This window comes from Epinephelus moara, chromosome 21 (assembly GCF_006386435.1).
Source record: "Epinephelus moara isolate mb chromosome 21, YSFRI_EMoa_1.0, whole genome shotgun sequence".
Classification (NCBI taxonomy): Eukaryota; Metazoa; Chordata; class Actinopteri; order Perciformes; family Serranidae; genus Epinephelus; species Epinephelus moara.
In genome coordinates, this window is record NC_065526.1 from 25,568,097 (window position 1) to 25,593,957 (window position 25,861).

At 40.7% G+C, this 25,861-nt stretch overlaps 1 protein-coding gene across 1 annotated transcript in view; it reads left to right on the forward strand.

Annotated features, from left to right (window-relative positions):
- The first annotated feature begins 513 nt into the window (after positions 1 to 513).
- The window catches only part of LOC126382455 (protein APCDD1-like), a 28,733-nt gene continuing 3,385 nt past the window's right edge, over positions 514 to 25,861 (forward strand). The window contains exons 1-4 of the mRNA XM_050032327.1: positions 514 to 892; positions 9,541 to 9,727; positions 12,104 to 12,629; positions 24,083 to 24,404. Of these exons, the coding sequence (XP_049888284.1) occupies positions 853 to 892; positions 9,541 to 9,727; positions 12,104 to 12,629; positions 24,083 to 24,404 (1,075 nt within the window). The 5' untranslated portion in view covers positions 514 to 852. The remainder of the gene's footprint in view (positions 893 to 9,540; positions 9,728 to 12,103; positions 12,630 to 24,082; positions 24,405 to 25,861) is intronic.

Genomic DNA, 25,861 nt, shown 5'->3' on the forward strand with positions numbered 1-25,861 from the left:
CTTACATTTTACCATGTTTGAGCCAGTATACATTCGGTTCAGCGTCATATTATCATATCATATTATCTGGGGGTGTTTCATTTTGGGACTCGTGCACACAAAGCTGCATGGTTGCTAACAACCCAGACAACAAAAACCATAGATTTTCTGATGTAAAGTTGAGTTTCAATTCACTTTTCATTTTGAAGATTTTGCTTGTAGAATCTAATTGTAATGCTTAATTTAAAATAATGTGAAAACATACAGATTTGGCACTATGATGTGATGTTGTTTTGCTTTGCAAGTTTGCATTTGAGGTACTATGAGAATTCAAAGTTATTTCAATTTATCTGAACATATTTTAAGACTCAAAAAATTTCAACAGTTCAGCTGCTGACCAACACACCTTGTTCACATGGGCGACTTTTTGCAGTGTGCATCTAACGGGAGAAAACTTCCACACACTCCACGCCCCTAAAATCTGTACGGAGGCGGGGGTGAGTCCAGTTTCTGAGCACACGTACAAACACTCCTCCAGGGCGCACGGAGGACGCGCGTAAAAGCAACCGAGCTGCTCCATTTCAACAGTGAACCACAGCGTTGAACTCCTCCGGAGTTGTAAAGTTTGGACTCTCCTTCCTTTTCTATGTGCGACTCTTTGTTTTGAACCAGGTGCATCGGAGGGTTTTATCCTCTGTAGAGAACCGGAGGTGTGTTTCCTATGATGCTCGGATATGTCAGGAGTATTTGCTCCACGCTTTGGATACATAATGTGAGGATTTGTGTCGGAATCAATAAGGACGCTGCGTAAAGGAAAAGCCTATCTCCCCAGTGTGACCAGTGAAGCTTGTTTCAGTCCCCCCAGAGAGCGGAATGGGGCCGTCATCTACACTGCTGCTCGTTGCTTTTTTGGGTAAGAAACTTTTCCATGAATTGACTTTGATCCACGAAGTGCAGCAAGTGTGGAGGTCTGAGTGGAAACATGTTTGACTCCACGTGTGCATGCAAAACACAGTGCGTAAACAGCCTGTTATAGAAGCGCTGCTGCACAAACCATAAAGAAGGATGACATCATCCATATTATTAATGCATTTTTAGAAAGTGCCGTGGATTTTAAAATGTTTACTACTTCTTCTGTAAAGCATAAATGCCAGATAGGAACCTGACATGCCCCTCTTCACCTCTGCACACCTGTTTACCGTCATGGCTGTGTGTTTGTGTCCAACAGGACTAATAGTAATAATATTTTCCGGCTAAGTTATCCCTTATGCCACAGTGATGAACATGTTTGAAGGCTAAAAGGCAATAAAAAGCTTCCCCCAGGGCTGCAGGGCAGATGAAAGCACGGGGAGTTAAGAGCCACTTAAAACATCCATTCCTGATGAAAACCCTGTCTGAGCAGCAGAGGATTATGGGACTGCAGTTGACCCAATCCATCTGCTGGCAGTGACAGTGGAAGGCAACATTTGGCTGCAACTTCAAATGACTGGGTTGAGATAAAACGATATTTTTGAGTCCACTTATCCTTAAGTGTGTTTAAGTGAATGTAACATTCAATTAAGTGGTGTGTTATTGCAGCCTTTCCTAGTGGCAATGAAAATGCACTGTCAGCCTAGATTAGTGTGCGCAGTAAATTTACAGGGGGAGAGAGAAAAAACCTCGGTGAGAATTTAGGAGAGTCAAATAGCAAAGTTTATGAAAGACAGGAAGAAACATGGAGCAGCAGCTGTAGGTCACCTTTTTACTCATATGAGACTTCTGCTGGGCCTCGATGGGGTCTGTAAGTTTTATTACATAAGTAAATATTCAGCATTTTACAAACTGTTTGCTCAACTAATATCCTATCTCACAAATTTTTATGTTCATCTTGATGTTAGATTGATAAAAAGTGAAGATATGTGTAAGTTGCTCTCGAATTTTAGTCATTGCCAGTACATAAAGTAGACAAAATGTTAAATTATATAAACAACAATTAAAAAACAACACCATTTAATCATTGATATCACAAGTACAAACTAGAACTTGACCGATATCTTATGTCTGAGGCTGAAACCGATATTGGTAGAGCTCTGATATGGACTGAGTAGTGTTGTCAAAAGTATTGATTGATCCATACATATCAATTCTGAATATTTGAAACAGATTCAATACTCATTTTCCGCAGCATCGATACACCAGGATCAGTAGTTCTTTCTTGCTCTCATTGTTAACGTTTACCACAGTCAGTCTGTCGTTCTCTGCTACTAAACAAGAAAGGGAAAGTTGTCGTCTTCATCTTATAGCCTTGTTATATTTATCTTTTAATAAAAAATTTAAATTGTATGCCCTCAAAATCAGTCTTCCTCAACGGTATTAAATATTGATATTTTTCAAGGTACTGTATCAAAGTTAGAAATTCTGATATCGTAACAGTCCTAGTACTGAGGACTGATATCTGATAGTTAAATAATTAAACTTGACTAAGATCACATTCAATTTTAACAAGTAAGCTTCACGGGAAATTTGGTTAATTAGTCATTATCAATAAATGTTTTTAATGTCCATTAACACATACAAATACAGGAAAATGTACTATCTGGAGAGAAAGTTTAATGCACCATGTATCATGTGTATATTCAGCCATATGTTTTGTTGATTTGTTGCATATATGTAACTAACAAAACACAAAATTTAATATGTTAATGGATTTGCTACTGTGCGGGTCAGATTTTTTTAAATGGGCATATAAAAGCGTCTTAACAAAAGAAATACTACACTGCCACTTTAAGGCGATATCGGCTGATGACATCAGCCTGCTAATACATCAGTCTCGCTCTGATACTAACGCTGCCACAGCTGAGGTCTTGTTAGGCTGAGCGACACTTACCATCATGTTTCAGTGTGATCAACACTGTGATGTTTGAGTTTTCAAAGCAGCACGAGACAACTAACATAACTCCAAGTAGTAAGTGCTGCAGGTTTAATTGCAGAGGCATCAGCATGGAAATAAGCAAAACAACATCATATCAAAGCAACAAGAAAGATTCCTAGAAATCATGTCAAGATAAGTTTGACAAACGGAGACAAACTGCAGCAGCACAAAGAAAATGTGGTCACAAGTTCAAATAAACCAACAGGGGGAAGACAGAGGAAAGACAGATGGAGGGGATACAAATGATGCTAATCGTCAGGCAGCCCAGCGTGTCCCACTTCTGTCTCCGCAGTGTCTCAGTGGTGATTCATTCAGTCGGGAAGGAAGACGTCAAAATCTTTTTGAGAATAGCAACAGAGCGCCAGGAGAATATTCTTCAGTCCTGCAGGAAAATTGCTGATAGTGAAGAATGAACCTTTGACAAAATGATCTCACCTCCAGGTCCATTTAGTAGCTGCTCTTGGACCTTCAGTTATGTCACATGATCTTCATCAACAGCTTGAGTTTGTCACGGAATTGAAGCTCAAATTCCCATTTTTTTCTGACCACTCTATATAGCTCCAGAAAAGCTACTAAATGCACTTTGAGATGAGACTGAATGGGCCCTGTTAGTGTACACTTTGCATTTTAGTTAATGTGGAATGTTACTTGTGTCGTGAAACGTAAACAAGAATTATTTTCTCAGAGTTTTTTAAAGGTTAATATGATTTTTAGATGGATGGATGGATGGATGGATGGATGGATGGATGGATGGATGGATGGATGGATTTGTAGAGCCATTCGTGGTTACCAAATGAGATTTTTTACTTTTAATAAACTGTCTTCTAACAGTTGAATAAATTGCCATGACATTAATATCCCCCTCGGGATGAAATCATCATCGGATCAAAAAGGCATTTTTTCTAATCTTTGGTTTATGACCAAATACCTTAAAAAAAAAAAAAGACTAAAGCCTCAGCCGAACTTTGTGTTTAGTGCTACTTAGCCTTTGTTAGCATTCCAACACTAAGGGAAATATTATGCCTGCTAAACATTCATATGTTAGCGTCGTCACTGTGAGCATGCCATCACACTGATGTTTAACCTGGGATGAACATCCTGATGACCTGAGCTCAACAATCACACTCTTGTTCTTGTTTAAGTGTGGTCATTGACACTGTTTCTGCAATAAGTTCACTTAGTGCTGTGTTTACTCTACGAGGGAGCGGGAAAGGCCATTACTGTTCTGCAAGCTGCAGCCTGCATTTTACCTCATCAACTACAATGCAGTCCCTGATTGGCTGCTTACATTGTCAGCTGTGGTGGGGATCCCTGATTGGCCCTGATTGGATTTTAATTTCTGGAAAGTGTTTTTGGGAGGCGGCAGAGCTAGAGCTAGAGACAGAGAACGAAACAGAATGTTGAGCTCATGTCATCAGGATGCTTTTACCAGGCTAGCTGACGTTAGCATCATTTAGCATTAACATGCCACAAATACTATAGCCCACAGACTGTATAATAAAGATGAACGACATGACAGCTCCCCAAACATGGAGCCAAAACATCTCAATCGCCCCCCTGTGGCCGGCTGCAGTGCAGGTCATAAACCCCGCCCCCTCCATATTAGTGGATTGGACATGGGCCAAACTAAAAGATTCAAGTCCACGTCAAGTAAAGTATTCCCAAAACTTATTTCTGTGATTTTGGGTTGTTAATATCAAATTGATGTCTGCTCAAGTGTTCGTTTTGCTCATAAGTTTGGTTTTAATTATTTATTTGACATCATGATTTATGTCTGTGTGTCAATCTGTGTGCTTGCGATCAGTGGTGCTGCTCGCGATTTCTCAGACGGGTTTATGGGTGGGAACTCAATACCAAGGTGATTCCTACTATGCAGACTCTGGCTCCAAATGCAGCGGCCATATCCGCGGTATTTTGGCCTCATTTTTGTACAGTTGGAGGAAGTGGAGACGAGTTGTCCACCTTTACATACAGTCAGTGCTACAGTGTCACAGTACTTCTAGCATGGCTATAGACTCTTAAGTTTGTTGTCCAAAGGCTTTTTGTGTGTGTAGATTCCTCACACTCCTGACCGTCCTCCGAGACTTATATTGTTGCATGTTAGTATGCTGATGTTAGCATTTAGCCACTAGCATGGCTGTAGACCCTTGTTACTAACAGAAACAACATTTTATGACTTCACTTAGAGCTGAATGTACATTTCTAATCTGCATAAAGAGACTTGTACCTAGAGTTGTCAGATAAATGTGTGTTGGATAACAGAAAGTACAATATTTCCCATTTCCAAAATAAAAAATGCTCAAGCACCACTATTTCTTTAAAATTGTACCACTGTACTTTGTGACTTTAAAGTCAAAATCCCTAAATGTTGTGTTATTTCCTCCATTCCCTTCAACTCCGTCATGGTTGCTGCCAAATGCTAAGATAACACAAAGAACAGTCCTTTGTCTGGTCTCTGCTCTGGCACTTCTGGACTTTTTTCTTCCCATAAACGATGTGGAGTCTCTCTGCTTGTCAGGGGTCCCAGTGCTGTTACCTCACTGGTGGGCTCAGGCCAACTGGAAATGTTCTCTGTGGTTTGGGGCTCTGGGAGTTTTGTGGGCGCTTTGATTTAGATAGAGAGCAGCAGTTTGGGAAAGCAGCAGCAGCGAGGGACCAAAGAGGGTTCGAGTCCAGCCGGTCTGATTATTTGCCTTAATGTGGGGAAAGCTTTTTTTTTTCTTTTTTTTTATTCAAGACAGCTATTGGAAGAAACTCCCACCACTCACACATTCAACACTCGTTAAATAAGAATAGAAAGAGTTGTATGACGCTTCCTCTTAAAAAGTAATTTTACAAACAGGCTACACACATAAACTCTTTTTAATCATTTCCTCATTTGTTTCCCCATAAGCCTGTTTTCCATTGTGAGCTCTCATTTTTGATGTAATAAAACTCTTTGTAAAAAAGATTTGTAACTGTGTTTAGAATTACTCCAAAAAAGCGTGTGCTTCATTATAATTATGATATTTTCACAAAGCCACAAATAAACCTTAAACAAGTCTGACGAGCTGACTCTGGATCAGGTTTGTTGCTGCTGCATAGTTTAACATTAAATCACAGAGTTTAACATCAGATACAGAAACATTAACAGTTTGTTTCCAACATCTGTTACCAAAAACAGCTAAATAAGATCCATACTAGATGTTCTTTTTATTTGATGCAAGTTATTCACAGATTAGAGTATAAATCAGCTCTCCTTTTTTAACATTACATGTGTTTTTAACTGAGGAAAAAGTGAGGTCCCCGATTTGTTTGGAAGCTGGGAAGGAAACTAAGATATTGTGGATACTGGAGCAATACATTAATTCAGTATCTCCGTTGGGGAGGGCATACATTACCCAGAATCCCTAGAAAGCGCAGCAGAATGTAAGCAGAGGATTCACCATCCTATCATCAGCATCTTTCTGTGTTTGGATACAACATTTACATAAATTCTTGCAGAGCTGAGTAGATTTTGTCAGCCCTGCTGGGTTGCTGGGAATCCTCTGTCAAAAATCATCATCGTCATTTTATAAAATAATCAGATTTGCCCTTTTTTATTGACTATATTCAGTTTTTGGTGTTGTGTGTAAGGCTGATGGGATTTAAAATAGGCTCTTTATGAAGATAAATAATCCATTAAATAGACATTATGGTGAGATTGTTTGCTCAGAGAGTAACAATTTGTAAATATACAGTATATGTAAAACCCACTTACTAGTTCTTCCCAGCATTTTCAACCACAGCTCATCTTTGAACAACTGTAATGTGGTTCATGCCTTTTAACAAAAGACTACTTACTACCAATGAGCTGTCTCCATAACAAGCAATCAAACTTTTGGTAATCAGTGGTAATCCTTACCCCCAAATTCCCATAAATTATGAAATAATTATCCAGCATTTTTCATTATGCATTAATTGTTATCAATTATTTTGAAACGTTAGTCAAAGGAAAGGAAAACTCTTTTTTTACAGATGAAAAAATGAGCAATCCAGGTACCAGCCCACCAGCTGACGCTTCAATGAATTGCTTAACATAGTTAATTGCTGCTCAGATGGCACTGGTTGTTAATTGAAAGGGCTTTAAATAACAATTATTTTCATTATAAATCAACCCAAGTATTAGCTTAGTTAATGGGATAGCGCACCCAAAAATGAAAATTCAGCCATCATCTACTCACCCATATGCCGATGGAGGCTCAGGTGAAGTTTTAGAGTCCTCACAACACTTGTGGAGATCCAAGGGGAGAGGGGGTAGCAACACAACTCCACCTAATGGAGGCTTACGGCGTCCAGATTCAAACGTCCAAAAACACATAATTGAAACCACAAAATATCTCCATACTGCTCGTCCGTAGTGATCCAAGTGTCCTAAAGCCCCAACATAAAAAGTTGTTTGGAAAAACATCATTTGAACTCTGTTTTTAGCCTCATTGTAGCTTTCGCTGGTCTCACGCACAAGCGCGCACACGTGAGTGAGGTGCACAGAGAGGCAGTTAGAGCTACAGGCCGTAAGCCTGCATTAGGTGGAGTTGTGTTGCTACCCTCTCTCCCCTTGGATCTCTGCAAGTGTTGTGAGGACTCTAAAACTTCACCTGAGCCTCCCTCGGCATATGGGTGAGTGGATAATGGGTGAATTTTCATTTTTGGGTGCACTATCCCTTTAAGCGACTAATTATTTAGGCCATAAAATATCAGAAAATAGTAAAAAGTGATAAGGCACACAAGGTGATGTCTTCAAATTGTTTTATATGCTGTCATAGAAGATGACAAAAAAACAGCAAATATGCACATTAGAGAGGCTCAATTCTTTGTATTTTTTACTTTTACTTTACTATATTAATAAATTATCACTTTTTGGCTGATTTCTTTTCTGTTGAAGGACTAATTTCATAAGTCAACTCATCATTTCAGTTCTTAAAAGCATAAACAAGTGTACGTGAGTTAGAGATACAGCTCTATAGCTGAAAGTGTCTTTGTACCTTCAATACTTTCCATTGAAGAAATACAGTTGTGTGTTTTCTGTGCATCTGTGCATGTATGCAGGGATATACTGGTGTTCTGAGCTAGAAAATATGCTCTGTGAGTGTTTCCTACCCTGAAGTTCACCTGCTATAAATCCGAGGCGCGGAAACCTCAGTGAGGTTAAAAGTGTGTTTGCATTAAACATCTCACCAGGTTTCCTTTTAAAGTCACACACACAAACACTTAGTGCTAGTTTCTGCTCTCCTCATTGTGAAAACAAGCTGTTCGCAGCCACTCGGTGTCCAGGCTTACTGCAGGTGCAAAAAAAAAGGCTTCACACACACACACACACACACACACACACACACACACACACACACACACACAGAGCAAACTGTGAAGCCTATTCTTTGATTTTTAACACAGCTCCTGCCAGCAGCGTTACTAATGCCACCAGCTGAGTCTGGGGATCAAGTCTCCCAACTGTCCAGTGTTTCCACTGAGCAGCGCTGTGATGTGGTGATTTACACACAAGCCTCGGCTAACACACATAAGAGCGGCCTCGCTGGGTGTAAAACAACTGGATGAAGCTTTGTTCTTCATAGAGCTTTCAGCGTCTTCTAATCAGATGTTTTTTTGTTCCTCCCTTGGTGTTATTAGTCTCAAATTAAAAGCACAGAAGCAACCACAGCAGCATTCCAAGGCGTTAAATGATATTGCCAGGCAAGTCAGGTCCAAACTGAAAGAATTTAAGGCAAAGTCTTCATATTTCAAGGTAGATTTTGGTGATATTAGAGTATTACATGGAATAAATCCTCGCTGGAATGTGAGCTCCAAGGCTTTTCTTTGGCTGCAGGCTTTGAAAATGCTTTCATTTCCGATATTTTATCCCCTTAAGCTCAGCCTATTGTTGAAGGTATTGTTATTTCACGTGCTGCTTCGAGGGTACGCGGACAGGGTGGGAACTCTGAGCTTTCAAACTTGAGTACTGCTCTTATCCTTTTCAACTTTGTTTGTAGCTTGATTTCAGAGTTGGTTTTAGTATTTGTTCAAGTCTGCTGTGGAAGCCACCCATCACTTCTTCAGCTTGGACATTGAAGTTTTGCCTTTTCATCACATGTTCAGCCAATATTAACCCATAAAGACTCCACTCATGACAGGTGTTGCAGGTCTCTGATAAAGCCCTGTAATCCCCGGGTGATGACATGAGTTAAAATGGCTACATAAAACCCTCTAAACACTTCAAAGAGGCCTGAGTGATTGAATAAGCAGAGTGAAAACATGAGAGAGAAACCAACAAGACAACGTCTTTCTCCATTTGATCAAAGTGTTTTTGACTTTATCAGCTGCCTTAAAAGCAGTTGTGTCATTTATTAGGATGTAAAGGACTAAAAGAAAAAGGATCTGCCAAACTAAACTCATTCTTAAGTGGTTTATTCAACATTTAAACCTCAATTTTTACCATGTATCTATTCAGGATTTCAGTATAATTCATAACACTACATTGATACTTGAAAATAAAGAAATAAAGAGACTAATATCCTCCAAATTTGATGTTTTAACAATAAAATCATGTCTCTCATGCCTAAAAGAAGACCAAGTAAATGAATAAAGGTAAAATCTCACCTGAACTAAACCTTTTTGTGTCCTTATTGTTTCCATAGGCTGGGCCGAAGGTGGTTCTTCTCTTCACTACTCAGACGGACGGTCCAGCCGTCTCTCTCTGGAGAAAACCTTTGGCCGGTCGCTTAAAGACTCCCAGTGCCAACACATGCTGAAGCACCTCCACAATGGAGCCCGAATCACTGTGCAGATGCCTCCCAACGTCGAGGGTCACTGGGTGTCCACCAGGTAAACAACCATGGACTTCTGTTTTCTGTGCATCTTTTATGCAGGAAGGCAGGAAGTTTGGCAAACGAAATCCAATGCAGCTAGCCCCTATGTGTTTAAGAATTTTAAGAATATACTGTGAGGTTTTAGAGTGTTCATATTTTTCAAGCAACAGTAAAGCCTCATTTCCACGTCATGGTACAGGCAAGACTCAACTCAGCTTGCTTGCAAACGTTTGTCTTTTGGTACCACTTTGGTTGATGTTCCAAGCGAGCTGAGCCAATACTTTGAAGTCAGGAGTTTAAACCCTTCAGACCGCTGATTGCACAAGAATCGTCACTAGCGTGACAAGGGACATCCTGCACAAACCCGCCATTTTTGAATAGCCAAGCTACTGTCATTAGCAGCTGCATTTTTTTTATTCACTTGACCTAGATTTTTTTTAAATGGCAGCCCACAAAACCACACCGTGGTCAGTTGACAAAGTGCAGACGTTATCCTGTTTGATTGCAGATGAAAAGTTCCAGCGAGTGTTGAATAGAGAAACACGCATTGTGACACATTGAAGACGATGTCACGGCAGTTTCTATGACGATCAACTGAGAATCCCACCTTCATTGACGGGGTACTATCTGCAGTGGAAAACAAAATTGAGAAAAGTTCTGGTACCAAAAGTAAGTCAAGCAGAGTCAAGTTGAGCTGAACCATGCAGTGGTAATGACACAGAAGAAAATAAACTTACAGCGCTCTCTTTCCTCTTCATCATCCTTTTGTGAGCAGGGACTGTTTTTGAAAGTGCTTTGTTGGTGCATTTGTGGTACTTCATGGTCATCTGCTAAACATCTGAACACTTTTTTTGTTGGCTTTTTGGCTTGCATTTAAAAAAAATCCATCGCCTGTTAAAGAAATGCATCCACCAAATCATCAATCTTGACTGTCTGAGGACTGACCGGGTGGTGGAAGGAAAACACATGGAGGCCAGAATAATCTTTACCCAGTGTCATTTTTATTTAAAGTTTTTATAGAACCAATAAGCAGTTCAGGCTGGTTTTGGTGAGGCTGTGAATACACAAATAAACAAAAGCTTTTCCCAAAGAACATAAGATCCAGAAGTCAACAAAAGAAAAGTTAGGCTCATGGCCATTGGGCAGCGAATGGCAAACTTCCAGCAGGGCAAAATGTAGCAAAACCTTTATTTAAACAGAAAGGGTAGTGTGTTGGGCACCCTGTTGTTTTACATAGGTGCACTGCCTTTTTAAAACTGCTGTGTTTAGTTCAGTTTAATTAGAAGGGCCTTTATTGGCATTGAAAACAAACATTTACATTGCTAAAGCAGGTGTTAAATAAAAACAAAAAATGTATGATCTACCAGAATCAGGTTTATATACAAGTTGCTGCTGGTTGCTTGGGTAACACCTCCCACCAAACCAGAGAAAGCATACCTCAAAGCCCGTTGCACATTGTTTCGGGGAAACATGTTGTTCAACCTGGAAACCGTTTTGAGATTGAACGTGCCCCAGGTCTGCACCTGAACCAAACCAACTTCAGCTCTAACACTGAATTCTCCTTCAGAAGATTCTACCTCTTGCTTTAAAACAGGGTGACAAACCAAAGTTAACCCATAATCATCTAAGACAATAAAATAAAATTTCTAGGCAAAAACTACAAAATAATTTCTAAATCATTCTTCTCGCTGCCCTCACACAGAAATAATCACAACATATATATACTGTATTTTTAGGGTACTTAAAATACACTATTCCCTGAAACAATGAAGAATGTATCTGGCCAGTGTAAACCTACTCTCACAGGGCGCAGGTTAGCACTTTCCATGAATGCAACACAAAGTTTGCACATGAACACGCATAAAACATGACTTTTCTTTAACCCCCCCCCTACAAAAAAAGTGGGGATTAAAAGTTTACTGTAATGGATTACAGGGATCTTAAGCAAGTTTCCAAGTCTCTGCAACTGATCTTCTTACTATACTGGAATAAACCAAAAACTGTGGCTGCTTAGAGGGTAGAAACAAAACCATGGTAAATAAGATTTGGTCTAAGGCAGCGTAGAGTAATTCCTCTTCTTCTCTTCATTATAATTCAGTTTACAATTTCCTGCCAAATTTAAATTTCTCATAGACCTTATTTTCAGTTTTAACAGTATTTTACACAAAAGAATAGCAAACATGTTGTGGAAGAGCATGCACTTGTGAAGTCAGAAGGTCTTTTAAAAAGCAGCTTGACTCCGATATATTTTGCAGACTAAGGCTATGCTAAGGGAACAAAAAATAAAGGAAGGTCTTGCTGCTAACTAAAACACTAAGCTCTTCTTTTTATTAACATTTTCTGGATGCAAACTTGCCTAGTGTTTATCTGAGACCTGTGGTTTCTGTTGCAGCTGTGAGGTGAGACCTGGCCCAGAGTTCCTGACGCGCTCCTACAGTTTCTACCCCAACAACACCTTCCAGGCTCACCAGTTCTACTACGAGGACAACCACTGCACCAAACCCACCTACACTCTGGTCATCCGGGGTCGTCTGCGCCTACGCCAGGCCTCCTGGATCATCCGCGGCGGCACAGAGGCGGAGTACCACCTCCACCGCGTCCAGATGGTTTGTCACACAGCCACCGTGGCCAAGGAGCTCAGCCAGAGGCTCAACCGCAGCTGCAGAGGGGCCGTGAAGGGCCCCTGGGAGCCCAGTGTGCTCTATGAGCTGTGGAGCGAGGAGGGTGGCTACGACTGCTCCAGGGAGCTTAATTTTGCCATGCACGAGCTGCAGCTGCTGAGGGTGGAGAAGCAGTACCTGCATCACAACCTGGATCACCTGGTGGAGGAGCTGTTTCTAGGAGACATCCACACCGACCCGTCCCAACGGCTGTACTACAAACCGTCCAGCTACCAGACCGCCCTGCAAAATGCCAAGGTAAGCCCCTAATGATCGTGTCTCAATTAGGCTAGTTCAGAGGGATGAGGGGGAACAATGTTGTTTATTCAGAGCTGCTATAATTCTGTAGATTTCTCCACCCAAGGGATCACAAGATATTTGTAAGGGGTCGTGAGGTGATAAACAGAATTCTGTATCACAAAAGTATGTTTGTTGTTGAAACATTACAACATCTTTTTCAAGAAACCCATCTTTCAAGTGTCCAGTTGTTTCTTAAGACATCACGCTGCTGATATTTTGGTAAAGTTAATCTAATCAATATACAATGGTCAAGTAACTTTTGCCCTTTTTTTTCTTTTGGACTTTCCTGATCTTCTGTCTGGTTGTCTGTTGATGAGTCCCCCATTTTGGAACATTCATGTTTCTCAGACAGTGTAACGTACTGATCCCCTGACCTTTTCCATGAGAGCCACCATGAGATTGACGTGTGATTCTGGGTGAAATGTCTCAACAACTACTAGATTGATTGCTATCAAATTTGGTGCACACATTCATACACCCGTCAGGATAAATTCAAACAAATTTGATTGGCTGTATTTCGTGTTCTGTGCTAATTAGCCAATGTTAGCCTGCTAACATGCTAAACTACGATGGTGAACATGGTAAAAATTATTTTTGTTCAGCATTAGCATGTTAGCATAGTCATTGTGGACATGTTAGCATACTTGCCTCTGCATTTAGCTCAAATACATGACTGTAGACTTTTTGTTTCTTGTTAAATACTAGACTTTCACATCTTTAAGCCTCCAAAAACTGCTCATATGAAACAGTCCGCGAATGTTTCCTGGGCGGCACGGTGGTGTAGTGGTTAGCACTGTCGCCCCATGTTCTCCCTGTGTCAGCGTTTCTCCGGGCACTCCGGCTTCCTCCCACAGTCCAAAGACATACAGGTTAAGTGATAACTCTAAATTGCCCGTAGATGTGAATGTGAGCGTGAATGGTTGTCTGTCTCTATGTGTCAGCCCTGCGATAGTCTGGTGACCTGTCCAGGGTGTACCCTGCCTCTCGCCCAATGTCAGCTGGGATAAGTCCCCCCGCAGCCCTCAAGGATAAACGGTTACGAAAATGGATGGATGGATAGATGGATGGATGGATGGATGGATGGATAGTGGTGTCATTTTCTGAACACACCAGATTGTTTTAGCTATTCTTTTATTTGCCTTTTACTTCATCTTTACATTACTCTCATTATACAAATATTTTTGTAAAAGTACCAATAGGCATTTGGTTAAAAATACTGTGATATTTGATTTTCTCCATTTCGCCCACCCCTAATGCCAGTATTATCAATATTAGTATTCATCATACTGTTAGTTTGTTGAGGTCTACACACAGACTTACCAGTAGTAGTCGCTTGTGCAGCAACCAGTGTGAGAACTCTTTCCGTCCACTGTCTTTTGTGTTTGTTGGAATGCACGACTGAGCTGGAGGTAGAGTTTTGTTTTCTGTCCTGAGCACGCAGCTCAGTGGAGAACCTCTGCTGAACTCAACTCCCACTGTGTCGACCCTCCGCACCGCAAAGACCACACACACCATAGAGAGCACGAGCTGACCTTAAGAACAGTGTTCTTTTATGTGAGTTTATCTTAAGCGTAGCCTACGCAGGGCTGTGAGGAAACCTGGGGAAAACTGTATTTGAAAGTAACTCCTTACGTCTTGTTTATGAGTGGTGGACTTATCAGTACGAATTTTCTGCAGCAGTAAACTCCACCTGTCTGCAGCAACAAACCGCCCTCTAAGACTTACTCAAATACTGTTTAATCCAAATCTGATTTAGGATCAGCGTGTATGTCAACAATCTTGCCCTTCTACACTAAACATTTGCACTGGTAGAAACCAGAAACTATGGCCATACTGACTTCATCTCCTAAATCTACCGTCAAGAAAGAGCCCTTTCTTTCCTCTGCTGTGCTTAGGGGATGTAATTTCTCTATTTACACTGCTGAACAGCAGTTTCCCCGCTGGGTGAAACCCTAGAGTGATGTTTTCACTGTCACCCTCTACAGAGATTACAATGAAATCCTGTTCAGGTCCGCTGTCTAAATAAACATCCATTTGTACGGGGATGATGGGGGCTTGGTGTTGCTGATCAGAATGTAAACACAGTGTGGAGTGAGGATCTGTGATCAGACGAGCTCCCCTGTGGTGCTGTAATGACCAGAGCTGCTCTCTTTAAGCCCCTCTGGCCCACAGAGGCGCAATGTGAAACCCAGCCTATCTCTGGGAGCGATCAACATGTGGTATTCCTAGAATTTGGAATCATGCGGCCATATGAATTATTCCAGCGAGCACATACCAGGTCTGATTTCATGCATGCCTCAAAGTGTTGCATGTGCTCTATTTCGCCTCAGTCTTTCCTGAATGAAAAGGAAGGTGGGGTGTGATTCACTTTCAGATGCACTTCCAAAGAGTTTTAACATAATTACAGCACTGCCTTAAAGGGTCAGTTCACCAAAATTACAAATGAACATATTGCTTCACTTACCTGCAGCAGATATCCATGCAGATAATTTTGTTTTTGCTTGCTAAGGTTTTAAGAGACCTGTTTTACTGCTACCTCCCAAATATAACTGAAGTAAATGGAGATCTGCCTGTGGTGCTAACAGCATTGAAACATTACAACATCTTTTTCAAGAAACCCATCTTTCAAGTGTCCAGTTGTTTCTTAAGACATCACGCTGCTGATATTTTGGTAAAGTTAATCTAATCAATATACAATGGTCAAGTAACTTTTGCCCTTTTACACAGAGATCGTGCAATAGAGCTGCAACAAAGTCCTTTCATTACGCTGGCTCTTTGGGGGTTTTTTCACACAGAAACAACGCTGGCATCATGCCATGGCAGTGTGTTACTTTTAGATAGCATGCCGGCATTCCAGAAGCAAAAGAGGTGTGAACGGGGTGTCGTGTAACACAACAGCATTGGCCTCTCGTGTGACATTTCATGTACTTGTTGGCAGCACATTCTAAACAATAACAATATCCTAACATCGCAATAACATTTACTGTCTCTGTTATACAGCTGATCTTGTCCTCTGCTATGACGGTAACGAACTCCTGGACATCACTGTCTTCCCAATTTGCAGACATTAATGGTTGCTGTTCTTCCTCTATGAGTTAGCTGCTAACTGCTCTCAGCTGCCTTTTAAATCTATCAACGATGGGTCGCACACGTAACGCGTCCTGCTGGCTGTCCTTTTTACACAGACGTTGATTCTAGTGAGACAACTCTGTCCCCCAATTCCACATTGTTACCGTTTATACAGAATGGCGAGGCAAAAAAACAGCATGTTTCTCTCGGCTCTAAGGAGCATTTTATTGTCTTCCAGCTTTTTGTTTTGGGTTTACAGCCAGCAATCTTACAGCCTTAATTTACTCTCAACTTTGTCTCAAGCAGTTCCTTTCACCAAACAAATTCAGCTGCATGTTAAGTGTCTGGCAGCAAACAGCAGACAGACACAGTCAGAAACTACCTGGTGAACATAGAGGAGCATTTACTGTAGCAGCTACAGAGCCAGATATTTCCCGTAGGAGTTGGTGGACACTAAAACAGAGCTACAAGGAGGGTGAATACTGGTTTAGTATTGCTCCCTTAGACCTGTGAACACTTTGATGTGTAAAATCAGTTCCCCTTTAAGTTTATCAAGTGGCCAGAAACACAACTCAAAAGGAATACTATAATTATTTTATGTCAACCAAATGTGTAAATAGGCAACCGTTTGCTAACATTAGCTTAAAATCTATTTATTTAGCATTTTGAGCTACTTAAGTGAAATTAAATTAACCTCCATTTTTAATTGTTGGAGGCAGAAATCTCTGAAGCAATTTTATAAAAATCTCAGCACATAGACCCAAAATTATCTGCTTGGCTAGATCCCTGTAGAGGTAAGTGAGGAAATACTTTATTGTAATTCACTATCTATATATATTCTATTTCCATTTGCAGTATTATATTTGGCTGTATGGCTCTGTCCTGGGGCCTCTCTGCCTTTCCCCGGGCCTACACAGAAAAGTTAAGGTGGAGGGAGCACACCTCTCTGCCCTACCATACGTAGACAAGGAAAGCATGAGGCAGAGAGAGCAAACCTCCCTGCCCTTCCATGTGCCTACATGGAAAGCCTAAGGCAGGGAGAGCAGCAGCAAAGACCCCCTGGGAACAGAACAGAGCAGCATCAATGACAAACAGAAATGACACTCATAAGTCAGACACAGCATGAAAAGGAGGAGCTGGGGTGGAGGCGGGTTGCAAAGCAGCTTGCAGAGGAAGCAGCAACAGTAGGCAGGCCAGAGCAGTTTAAATAGGGCGCCCTGAATGAGATTGGCCAATTGGTTGCATAGAAAGGAATCATGTGATCTATTAGCTGCTCCATTAGTTGATTGGCTATTTGAGATCAGCTGATGTAGCTGGGATGTGAGCTGAACTTGACATTGTGTCCTGCCTGAACTAACGCTATGCTCAATTTTGGGTCGACTGACTCTTTAAATGTCCAGTTTGTAGGACTGTTTGGTGGCATCTAGCGATGAGGTTGAAGAACTAAAACCTCTCCCATGTCCCAAGTGTTTTAGGAGAACTAAGGTGCCCAACCTGAAAGCGCAAATGACCCTATCTAGAGCCAGTGTTTGATTTGTCTGTTCTGGGCTCCTGTAGAACAACATGGCATACTCTGTGGGATAGGGCTCACTACATATGTAGATATAAATGGCTTATTCTGTAAGAACATAAACACAACAAATCTTAGTTTCAGGTGATTTCAAACTAATAAAATCATAATGATGAATGTTATATTCAATTTTTGCCAATAGATGCCCCTAAATCCTACACACTGGACCTTTAAATTTGGTGTTATACTTCTGGCTGAATTATAATAAGCATTTTTTGAACATCACAACTAATTTAATAGCTTTGGTCAATTTTGGGCCCCACTGGTCACCAGCTATGCACATACAGTCAATTAGGTTTTATATTCTATACTTTTCTGGTGGAATGGTGGTAGAAAATACTTCATTCCTTTCTACACAAAAAGCACTAAATCCGACCATCTCTTGAGGTTGTAATGGTTTCTTTTCAGGGAGTTTTTTATTACCATGGTGACTATCCAATCCATTAATCTTGAGCGGTGTACCCAGAGCTGGTCCCAGTCCAGAACATTTGCTGGTGCCAACATGTTCATTTGTGGTTATTGGGTGGATCTCAGTAGTGATGCAAGAGCAAGGCAGCAGACTTTGTTTTTAAATTTGTTTCTAATCTGTTTTCTCCATTTTCTGTCGCCTGGTTCACTGCTGCGTCACCGAGGCAGAGTAACGACCACTTGATGATGATGCTTGTTGGAAAGGGATCTGTGTTTCTATACTATTGTTGTTGTTGTTGAAGTGTTTCTGTGGTTGTCCTGTTTGAATATGTCTCCCTCATGCAGAGACTCATTCGTTATGCTTTCTTGAGTTTGATTTATGTTTTTGTTGTCGCTTGATACTTTTTTGAGCCTGTAAGCCTTTGAAATACATCTAAAACTTGAGCAATGAAGCCACATAGACTAAGATAAGACTCTTATTATGAATTCCTGGAAGTCATCTTACAGAAGAGATGCTGGTCTAGCGCTACGGATGCCAACATAGAAAAACATGGGTGTAATGTCTATGATACAACCAAGAAGGCTTTTAAAGCCTGACGTGGTTTCTGTTCCTCATAAAAAGTTTGCTTCTGGACATCATCCTCCCCTGAACTATGGCAGTAATCCCCAAAATACCCAAATGAAAGATGGATGCCAAACAAAGTGAAATTCAGTTCTAATTCTCCTCCATCTACTGTGGTTTGGATTGTACCTCATTTGTACGTCAGTTTAGGCAAAAGTTGCTGCCAAATATAGTAGTAAAAAAATGAAATGAATAAAAATAATTTATATGATGCAAGGGCAGTAATATCATTTCTCATTTCCTTATTTTCCTTCAGTTCCAGTCAGAGTATAAAGTGCTTTGCTTCCAACATGAGGGGCCAACAATTGATTGAGATACAAGTTTCAACAGGCTGGACATTGTGTGTAATGGCAAAGACACCTGCTGTACTTACACATGTATTTCAAGTGTTTAAATGTTACAAAAGTTTATTGAGAGCAGCTTGTCCAGGCTTTCATATCAATGTCATGATATGAGAGAAGATATCGTCTTAGATTGTGGATATTATGATAGGATAAGTGTGTCTTTTCCTGGTTTTAAAGGCTGCATTACCATTGGAGCTGCAGCAATTAGCCAACTAATCGATTAGTTGATCAACAGAAACATAATCGCCAACTTTGATAATTGATTATTGCTAAAGTAATTTTCCATGCAAAAATAGTCTGTCAAAATGGAGTTCCCTGCTTGTCTCTGTATTAGATCATATCAAACTGAATATCTTTGACAATTAAAGACATAACCTTGGACTTTGAGAAACTTAGATGATCCAAACAATTGAAAATAATTGGCAGATTAATCAATAATTAAATTGATTGTCAATAGCAGCTCTAATTACAGTAAAGTGATGTAATTTTCTGAACTTACCAGACTGTTCTAGCTGTTCTATTATTTGCCTTTACCTACTTTGTCATTACATCCACTTTACTGATGATTACTTATCAAAAATCTCATTGTGTAAATATTTTATGAAAACACCGATAGTCAACTTACAATATCGTCGCAACATTGATACCAAGATATTTGGTAAACATTCTCGGAACCCATCGGCTGTATTCAGCGTCTGACTTCCGGCAGACGGCGATATAGCCTCTGGGGGCAGACCCCCGATTTTTTGTCATTCCGGTTTGATTTGGACGGAGGAGGCGAATTTCCGTTTCCGACTTCCGTTTATATATAAGTAAATATGCTGAACCATTGCGATGGATCCAGAGTTTGCAGTGATGCCAATTATGTTCCGCCTCGTTAGTTCACCTTACGGACCGTGTAACCTGGCAACAACTGCAGCCGGCTCAAACGTGATTGGTCAATATCACGCGGACTACAAACAGCCTACAACTGGAAACCAGGGCTCTTCACTCTTCTTCCGGAGGCAAGATCTACATTCACTGAATGTAGAGTCTGTATATAGAGACTATTTGGTAAACAACATCATGGTATTTAATTTTCTCTATATTATCCAGCCCTACTTTCACCCATCCAATTTGCAAATACTTAATCATAGCATCACGTTTTTGGATGGGAAGTCTGTTCAGTTTCCACTTCAGCTGATCCCCTGTTTCCATTCTTTATGCTAAGCTAACCAGCTACTACCTGCAGCTCCAGCGTGGTATCAACCTTCTTATCTAACTTGCTGCAAGTAAGTGTATAATTGAATTTCCCAAAATGTTGAACTATACCTTTTACTATGGTATGTTTAGACTCAAACACTGTAGAGAACGTTAAATTTATATTTCTTGAGTGAGGCAGCAGTCTTTTCTTTTTAATTTTTTCTAAAAAAAAAACCTCAACAAATTTGATTTGAATCATTATTTTGAATATTTGAGATAAGTATGGTGTCACAACAACAGTAAAACTTTTATTTGCAACCTGCAAATAATTGTACAAATCCTGGGTTGTGTAAAGCTCGCCTAGGGCACCTCTGAACTGGCTTCAACACTCACTTCGTCATCAAACAGTAATCACCACAGCTAACATATTAACCTTTTTATATGCTGCACTTACTTAAGGGTTTTATTGTTACAGGTTGATTTTCCTACCAAAATCTGCCTCTTATTGCCCAGCTTCCAGATGAGAGAAGAGAGGAGTTGATAAAAAATGTTAATACACTCATCTGAGCCACCCTCAGTCATTACCATAAGCTTAAAAAGCAACTGTGAGTGCTTTACAGACTCACCCTCAGGCTACATATAGGCTGCCCTACTTTATAGCTGGAGTGTGTTGCAGATGCTACTTGGGGCTAATAAATGCCGTTGCCAATGTCATCTGTCAGATAAGAAATCATTTAATCATAGTTTTAATTTACAGTCAGTGTTCTCATAAAAAGATACTCGAATTGACCAAAGTAATTGAAGTATCAGGTATCTGTAAAGGGAACAAAATGATTTGGAAAAAGTCTTACAACATAGAGGTTTATATTGCCTTTTTATTTTTTGTTATTCTATAATTTTTATAGAAAGCACAAAAAACAATTTTGTCAGAATTTATTTGCTCAGTTAAATTGAATACACCAACCAGGCATAACCTTAAAACTACTGACAGGTAAAGTAAATAATATTGATCATCTTGTTACAGTGCAAATTTTCGCTGGGAAACCTCGGGTCCTGGCATTCATGTGGATACCACTTAACTTGCTCTGCCCACCCAAACATTGAATCAGACCCAAGTACGCCCTCTCAGGGCAACGGCACTCCCTGATGGCAGTGGCCCCCCCAGCAGGACAATGCACCATGCCACACTGCAGAAACTGCTCAGGAATGGTCCAAGGAACGTGACAAAGAGCTCAAGGTGTCTAGCTGGCCGCCAAATTCCTGAAATCCCAATCTGATCGAGTATCTCTTGGACACACTGGTACCTTAGAGTTCCTGTGTCCATGTCTTGATGGGTCAGAGCCAAGTCCTGTCCAGGTTGGGGCCACCTTGGATCGGACTTAGCTCTGACCTGTCGAGTCATTGACACAGGAACTCTGGGGATGTCCTGTGGTGTCTGGCACCGGGGTGTTAGCGGCGAATCCTTAGAGCCCTGCTGGTTGCGACTTGAGCCCTCCATGGATTGAACTTGTTCAGCTCAACACATTATGCTCTTTGTCACTCAAGCCATTCCTGAACAGTTTTTGCAGTGTGGCAGGGTGTACTTTCCTGCTGGGAGGCCACTGCCACTGGTAGAGTGCAGTTGCCATGAGGGAGTGCACCTGGTCTGCCATGGCGTTTGAGTAGGTGGTGCGCGTCAAGTGAATGCCAGGACCCAAGTCTTCCAAACAGAACATGGTATTGTAATGAGATGGTCAGTGTTATTCCCTTCACCTGTCAGTGGTTTTATTGTTATGGCCGAATGGTGCGTATATTCATTGCCTTAGATGAGCAGTGTTACCAGTATCCATAGAAAGAGGTGTTCATAGTCAGGCCATTTTTTTTCCCAGCTCATACTCAGACTGTCTGTGTTTTATGGGCTCAAAGTTCCTGCAGATCTGGAACATGTTTTCCCACACCTGCAGCAGAAACTCTCCCACCTTCCACTCTCGTTCTTGTATCCACATATATGTTAAAATACACGTACATATTTTCCTCTCTGCACACTGTATTTATTTCTTTTTCCCCGTGCTACGTATATATTTCTTGCTCAGAACCACAAACACAGATGCAAAAGTGCAGTAAAAATACACTACACACTCACACACACACACACACACACACACACAGGAGACCTCCCCTCCAGTCGTCCCATTAACCTCTCACTCAGAGGCAGTTGTGGAGCTGCACTGGGATTATCTCATCTGTAGGATGTAGTGATACTCTTGGTGTTTTTCTCCTTTCAGCATTCTCAGTTTCTTTCCTTTTCTCTTTTTACTTGCCATAAATCTCATGCGGACGTAATGTTGTCTGGGAAAAGAGCGATTGGGTTGGGGAGGTTAGGTCTTAAATTTTGACCACCCTCAAATAACAAAAACTCCACCGCCTCCCTGGAGTTCAGTCTTTGGAAGAGATTTTGTGGAATACAGTATGACGAAGGCTTCCAGCTCCGAATCTGTCAGGCCCTCGCGTCTTTTCAGCAGCCAGAGCGCCACAGCTGTCCTGTCTGTGGATACTAAAATCACATGCTGCTCCGGGGCTCCACTAAACCAGACATGATATAAATTCAACGTGATTAATGCTCTTTTATAGATATTTTTCTGCCAATATAAGGATAAGAAGGGAATTCCCGCTGTTGTTTGTAAGTAGCATGAAAGATCAGCTCGTGGTTCGCTGTGTGACTTCCTGTTGTCATGGCTGTAGTTTGACCAGACATCTGTCTTTAACAGTAAAATGATGTGATCACCCTGAGAAAATGCTGGAACCTTGTCTAGCTTCCAGGACTCAAGAGATTCAGACTGAAGGAAATAGTTTTTCCTCCTTCACCTCTGAACAGACGCCAGAGGTCCTTTATGTGGATTTCATGATACAATATTCTGGTGATGGATTAAAAAAGCTTTCAGCGCTGACGGATTTCATATGACTGGATTTTCATACAGTGATCTTCAGTGGGAACTTCAGCTCAGAGTTTGTTAACACTTTACAGCCCTGAAAGATGATGTCATTTATCATATAAAAGGTCGCTGAACTGGGTTTTATATCTCACCTGTAAAAATGAGCTTGCACACAACTGTCTATGAGAGCCAAACTAATGTTATAACGTTAACTAATGCTATTAGCTGATAAGCTTATTGCAGATATATCAAAAAATGTACTCGTTGGAAAATGCAGTACAGAAAGTTTTTTTTCCCCTATCATAGGTAATTTAGAAACCGTGTCTCCATAACAGTTTCTAACAAGTTTATTTTTAATTGTAAACTATCCCTGTCCTTTGAAAGTCTTAAAATGTCTTAAATTTTGAATTGAATTGAAATTTTAATGTCTTTCTGTTAACATGAGTCAAGCTCTTGTGCGTGAAAGTCCACATTTCTGATGTTACAAACCTTTAAACCTACCACTGAAACTAATACTGTCTTTTTGCTTTATTCTTGTACTTACCTGTTGGCAAAATGTAGATGAACCTAACTCACTCGAATAACTAATTCCTACATAAAGCCTACCTCCACACAAGACCATATATGTTGTATACTATAAATTTATACTTACTTGCAATGCTTGAATAAGAAAAAGATGATTTGTACAAAAATTAGTCTTAAATTTGGTTAAAAATTATCTGGAAAAGGTCTTTAAAAGCATTAAATTTAAGTGTCTTATATGTATGATTCAAGTTAAATGAACAGTTCACACCAAAGTCAAAACAGTCAGAGCTATTTTATTTCTACTGAATTACACCTCCCAACTGCATCACTGCACAGAAGGATGTGTGCATTACAGCATACAACATCCCTCTGTCCTTTGGACCCTCACAGCCAATAAGGAAAAACTCCCCCAAAACTACCCTTTAACGGGGAAAATGAATGGGAGCCTGATTTACTTTCTTTTTTTAAACCCAAATGAGCTTTGGTCTTTTGTAGTGTTCACAGAAAATGTACCAATATACTCAGACCAGTTCTCTGGGTGCTCTCAGTGTCATCTAGAACATACTTCCCAATTCACTGTCTATGGAGCAGCTCCACACTTTATATCTTATGACAACACAAATTTGAGTTTTAGCACTATAGTGTTTGGATCTGGGAGAGAGTTGTTAATGTTCATATATATTTTTGGAGAGTAGGAATAACGTAAGAAGTTCCCCTTAAATATTTTTGTGGTGTATGTATATATACTAGGCTCACCTCTGCCTTCCCTTTTCTCCCAGAACCATGACCATAGCTGTATCGCCTGTCGCATCATCTACCGCTCAGATGAGTTCCACCCTCCCATCCTGCCACCGCGGGCTGACCTGACCGTCGGGCTGTACGGTCAGTGGGTGAGCCAGCGCTGTGAAGTTCGCCCCGAGGTCCTCTTCCTCACTCGCCACTTCATCTTCCACGACAACAACCACACCTGGGAGGGCCACTACTACCACTACTCTGACCCTGTCTGTAAACACCCCACCTTCACCATCTACGCCCGCGGGCGCTACAGCCGGGGGCTTCACTCCACCCGTGTGATGGGTGGGACAGACTTTGTCTTCAAAGGTAAGTGGTTATTTTCTTATCTAATATTGGTGTTTTCTTCAAAAGTGAAGTACTAACAATCCTCAGAGGAGACTAACATTTAATGTGACTAGAGAACCAAATCTACCCTCTCATTGTCCTGCCTGCATACCTTTATTAAGAGTATGCAACTACTTGTAAACTCTATCATCAGTGTGACTCAGACTTAAAGGGACATTGTGTAGCATTTTCAGTTGTTTATTGGCAAAAATCGATGTCTGCATTCATAAATATGTCATTATTGGTGTGTTATTACCTCCACCAATAATCTGACTTATTATTGCAAAAGGAGAATTTCGGATTTGATTGTACATCGGGCAGATAAGTCATTTGGGGGGTTCCATAACGTTTCACCATCTTAAAAATGCATCCGCCAGCAAGGAACAAATAGCACTACCAGGGAATAGCCACGCCCTCAGCGTTTTTGTGGAGAGCCAGGCCAGCGCTGCGTGACTGAGAAGTCAAAGGAGAGGAGCAAGAGGCGCTTCGCTACTACCCCGGCACTATTGCAGCATAACAAAGTCCCACTCTTTGAGCATAATGCAGAATCATGCATATGCAGCATCACGGGAGACGGAATCCTTGTCGCCAAGAAAGCGCGAAAGGGAATCAAAAAGGCAATGTGACCGGCGAATTCAAAAAACAAGGGTCAACATCGCGGTAGCCTTTCCCAGGTGGAAAGAGCTGCTGAAGGAGAAAGGCTGTGCTCACACTTTCTTCTGCTTGTTGCTGTTGAAAAGCAACTTTGACACATTTGCGTTTAACCTGAATCTGAATCTGATTTGCAGCGTTTCTGATAGAAACCTAATAAGACCATTGTTTTTTTTAAGATATTTTTAGGGCATTTTGCCTTTATTGGACAGGACAGGTAAACGTGAAAGGGGGAGAGAGAGAGGGGGGGGTGACATGCAGCAAAGGGCCACAGGCTGGATTCGAACCCGGGCCGCTGCAGCAGCAGCCTTGTACATGGGGCACCTGCTCTGCCACTCTTTTCTCAAACACAAACAAAGCAAGCAAAGATAACAATAAATTGGAAATGAAAGAAGCCTTTATTTATCCCAGGACGGGGAATTCAGAAATAACTACAGATAAATGAAGAAAATAAAAACAAATACTATAGTATGTCATTAAAGTGTCATAGTGTAGTATGTCATAAAAATGTTATTGTATAGTATGCCAAAAAAAAAAGTCATATTATAGTATGCCAACAAAATGTCATAGGATACTACTACTGACATGTTTTGGCATACTATTCTGTGACATTTTTTACGACATACTAAACTATGACGTTTTTTAAGACATACTATACTATGACATTTTTTACGACATACTATACTATGATGTTTTTAGGCATACTATACTATGATGTTTTTTGAGACATACTATACTATGACATTTTTTACGACATACTATACTATGATTTTTTTAAGACATACTAT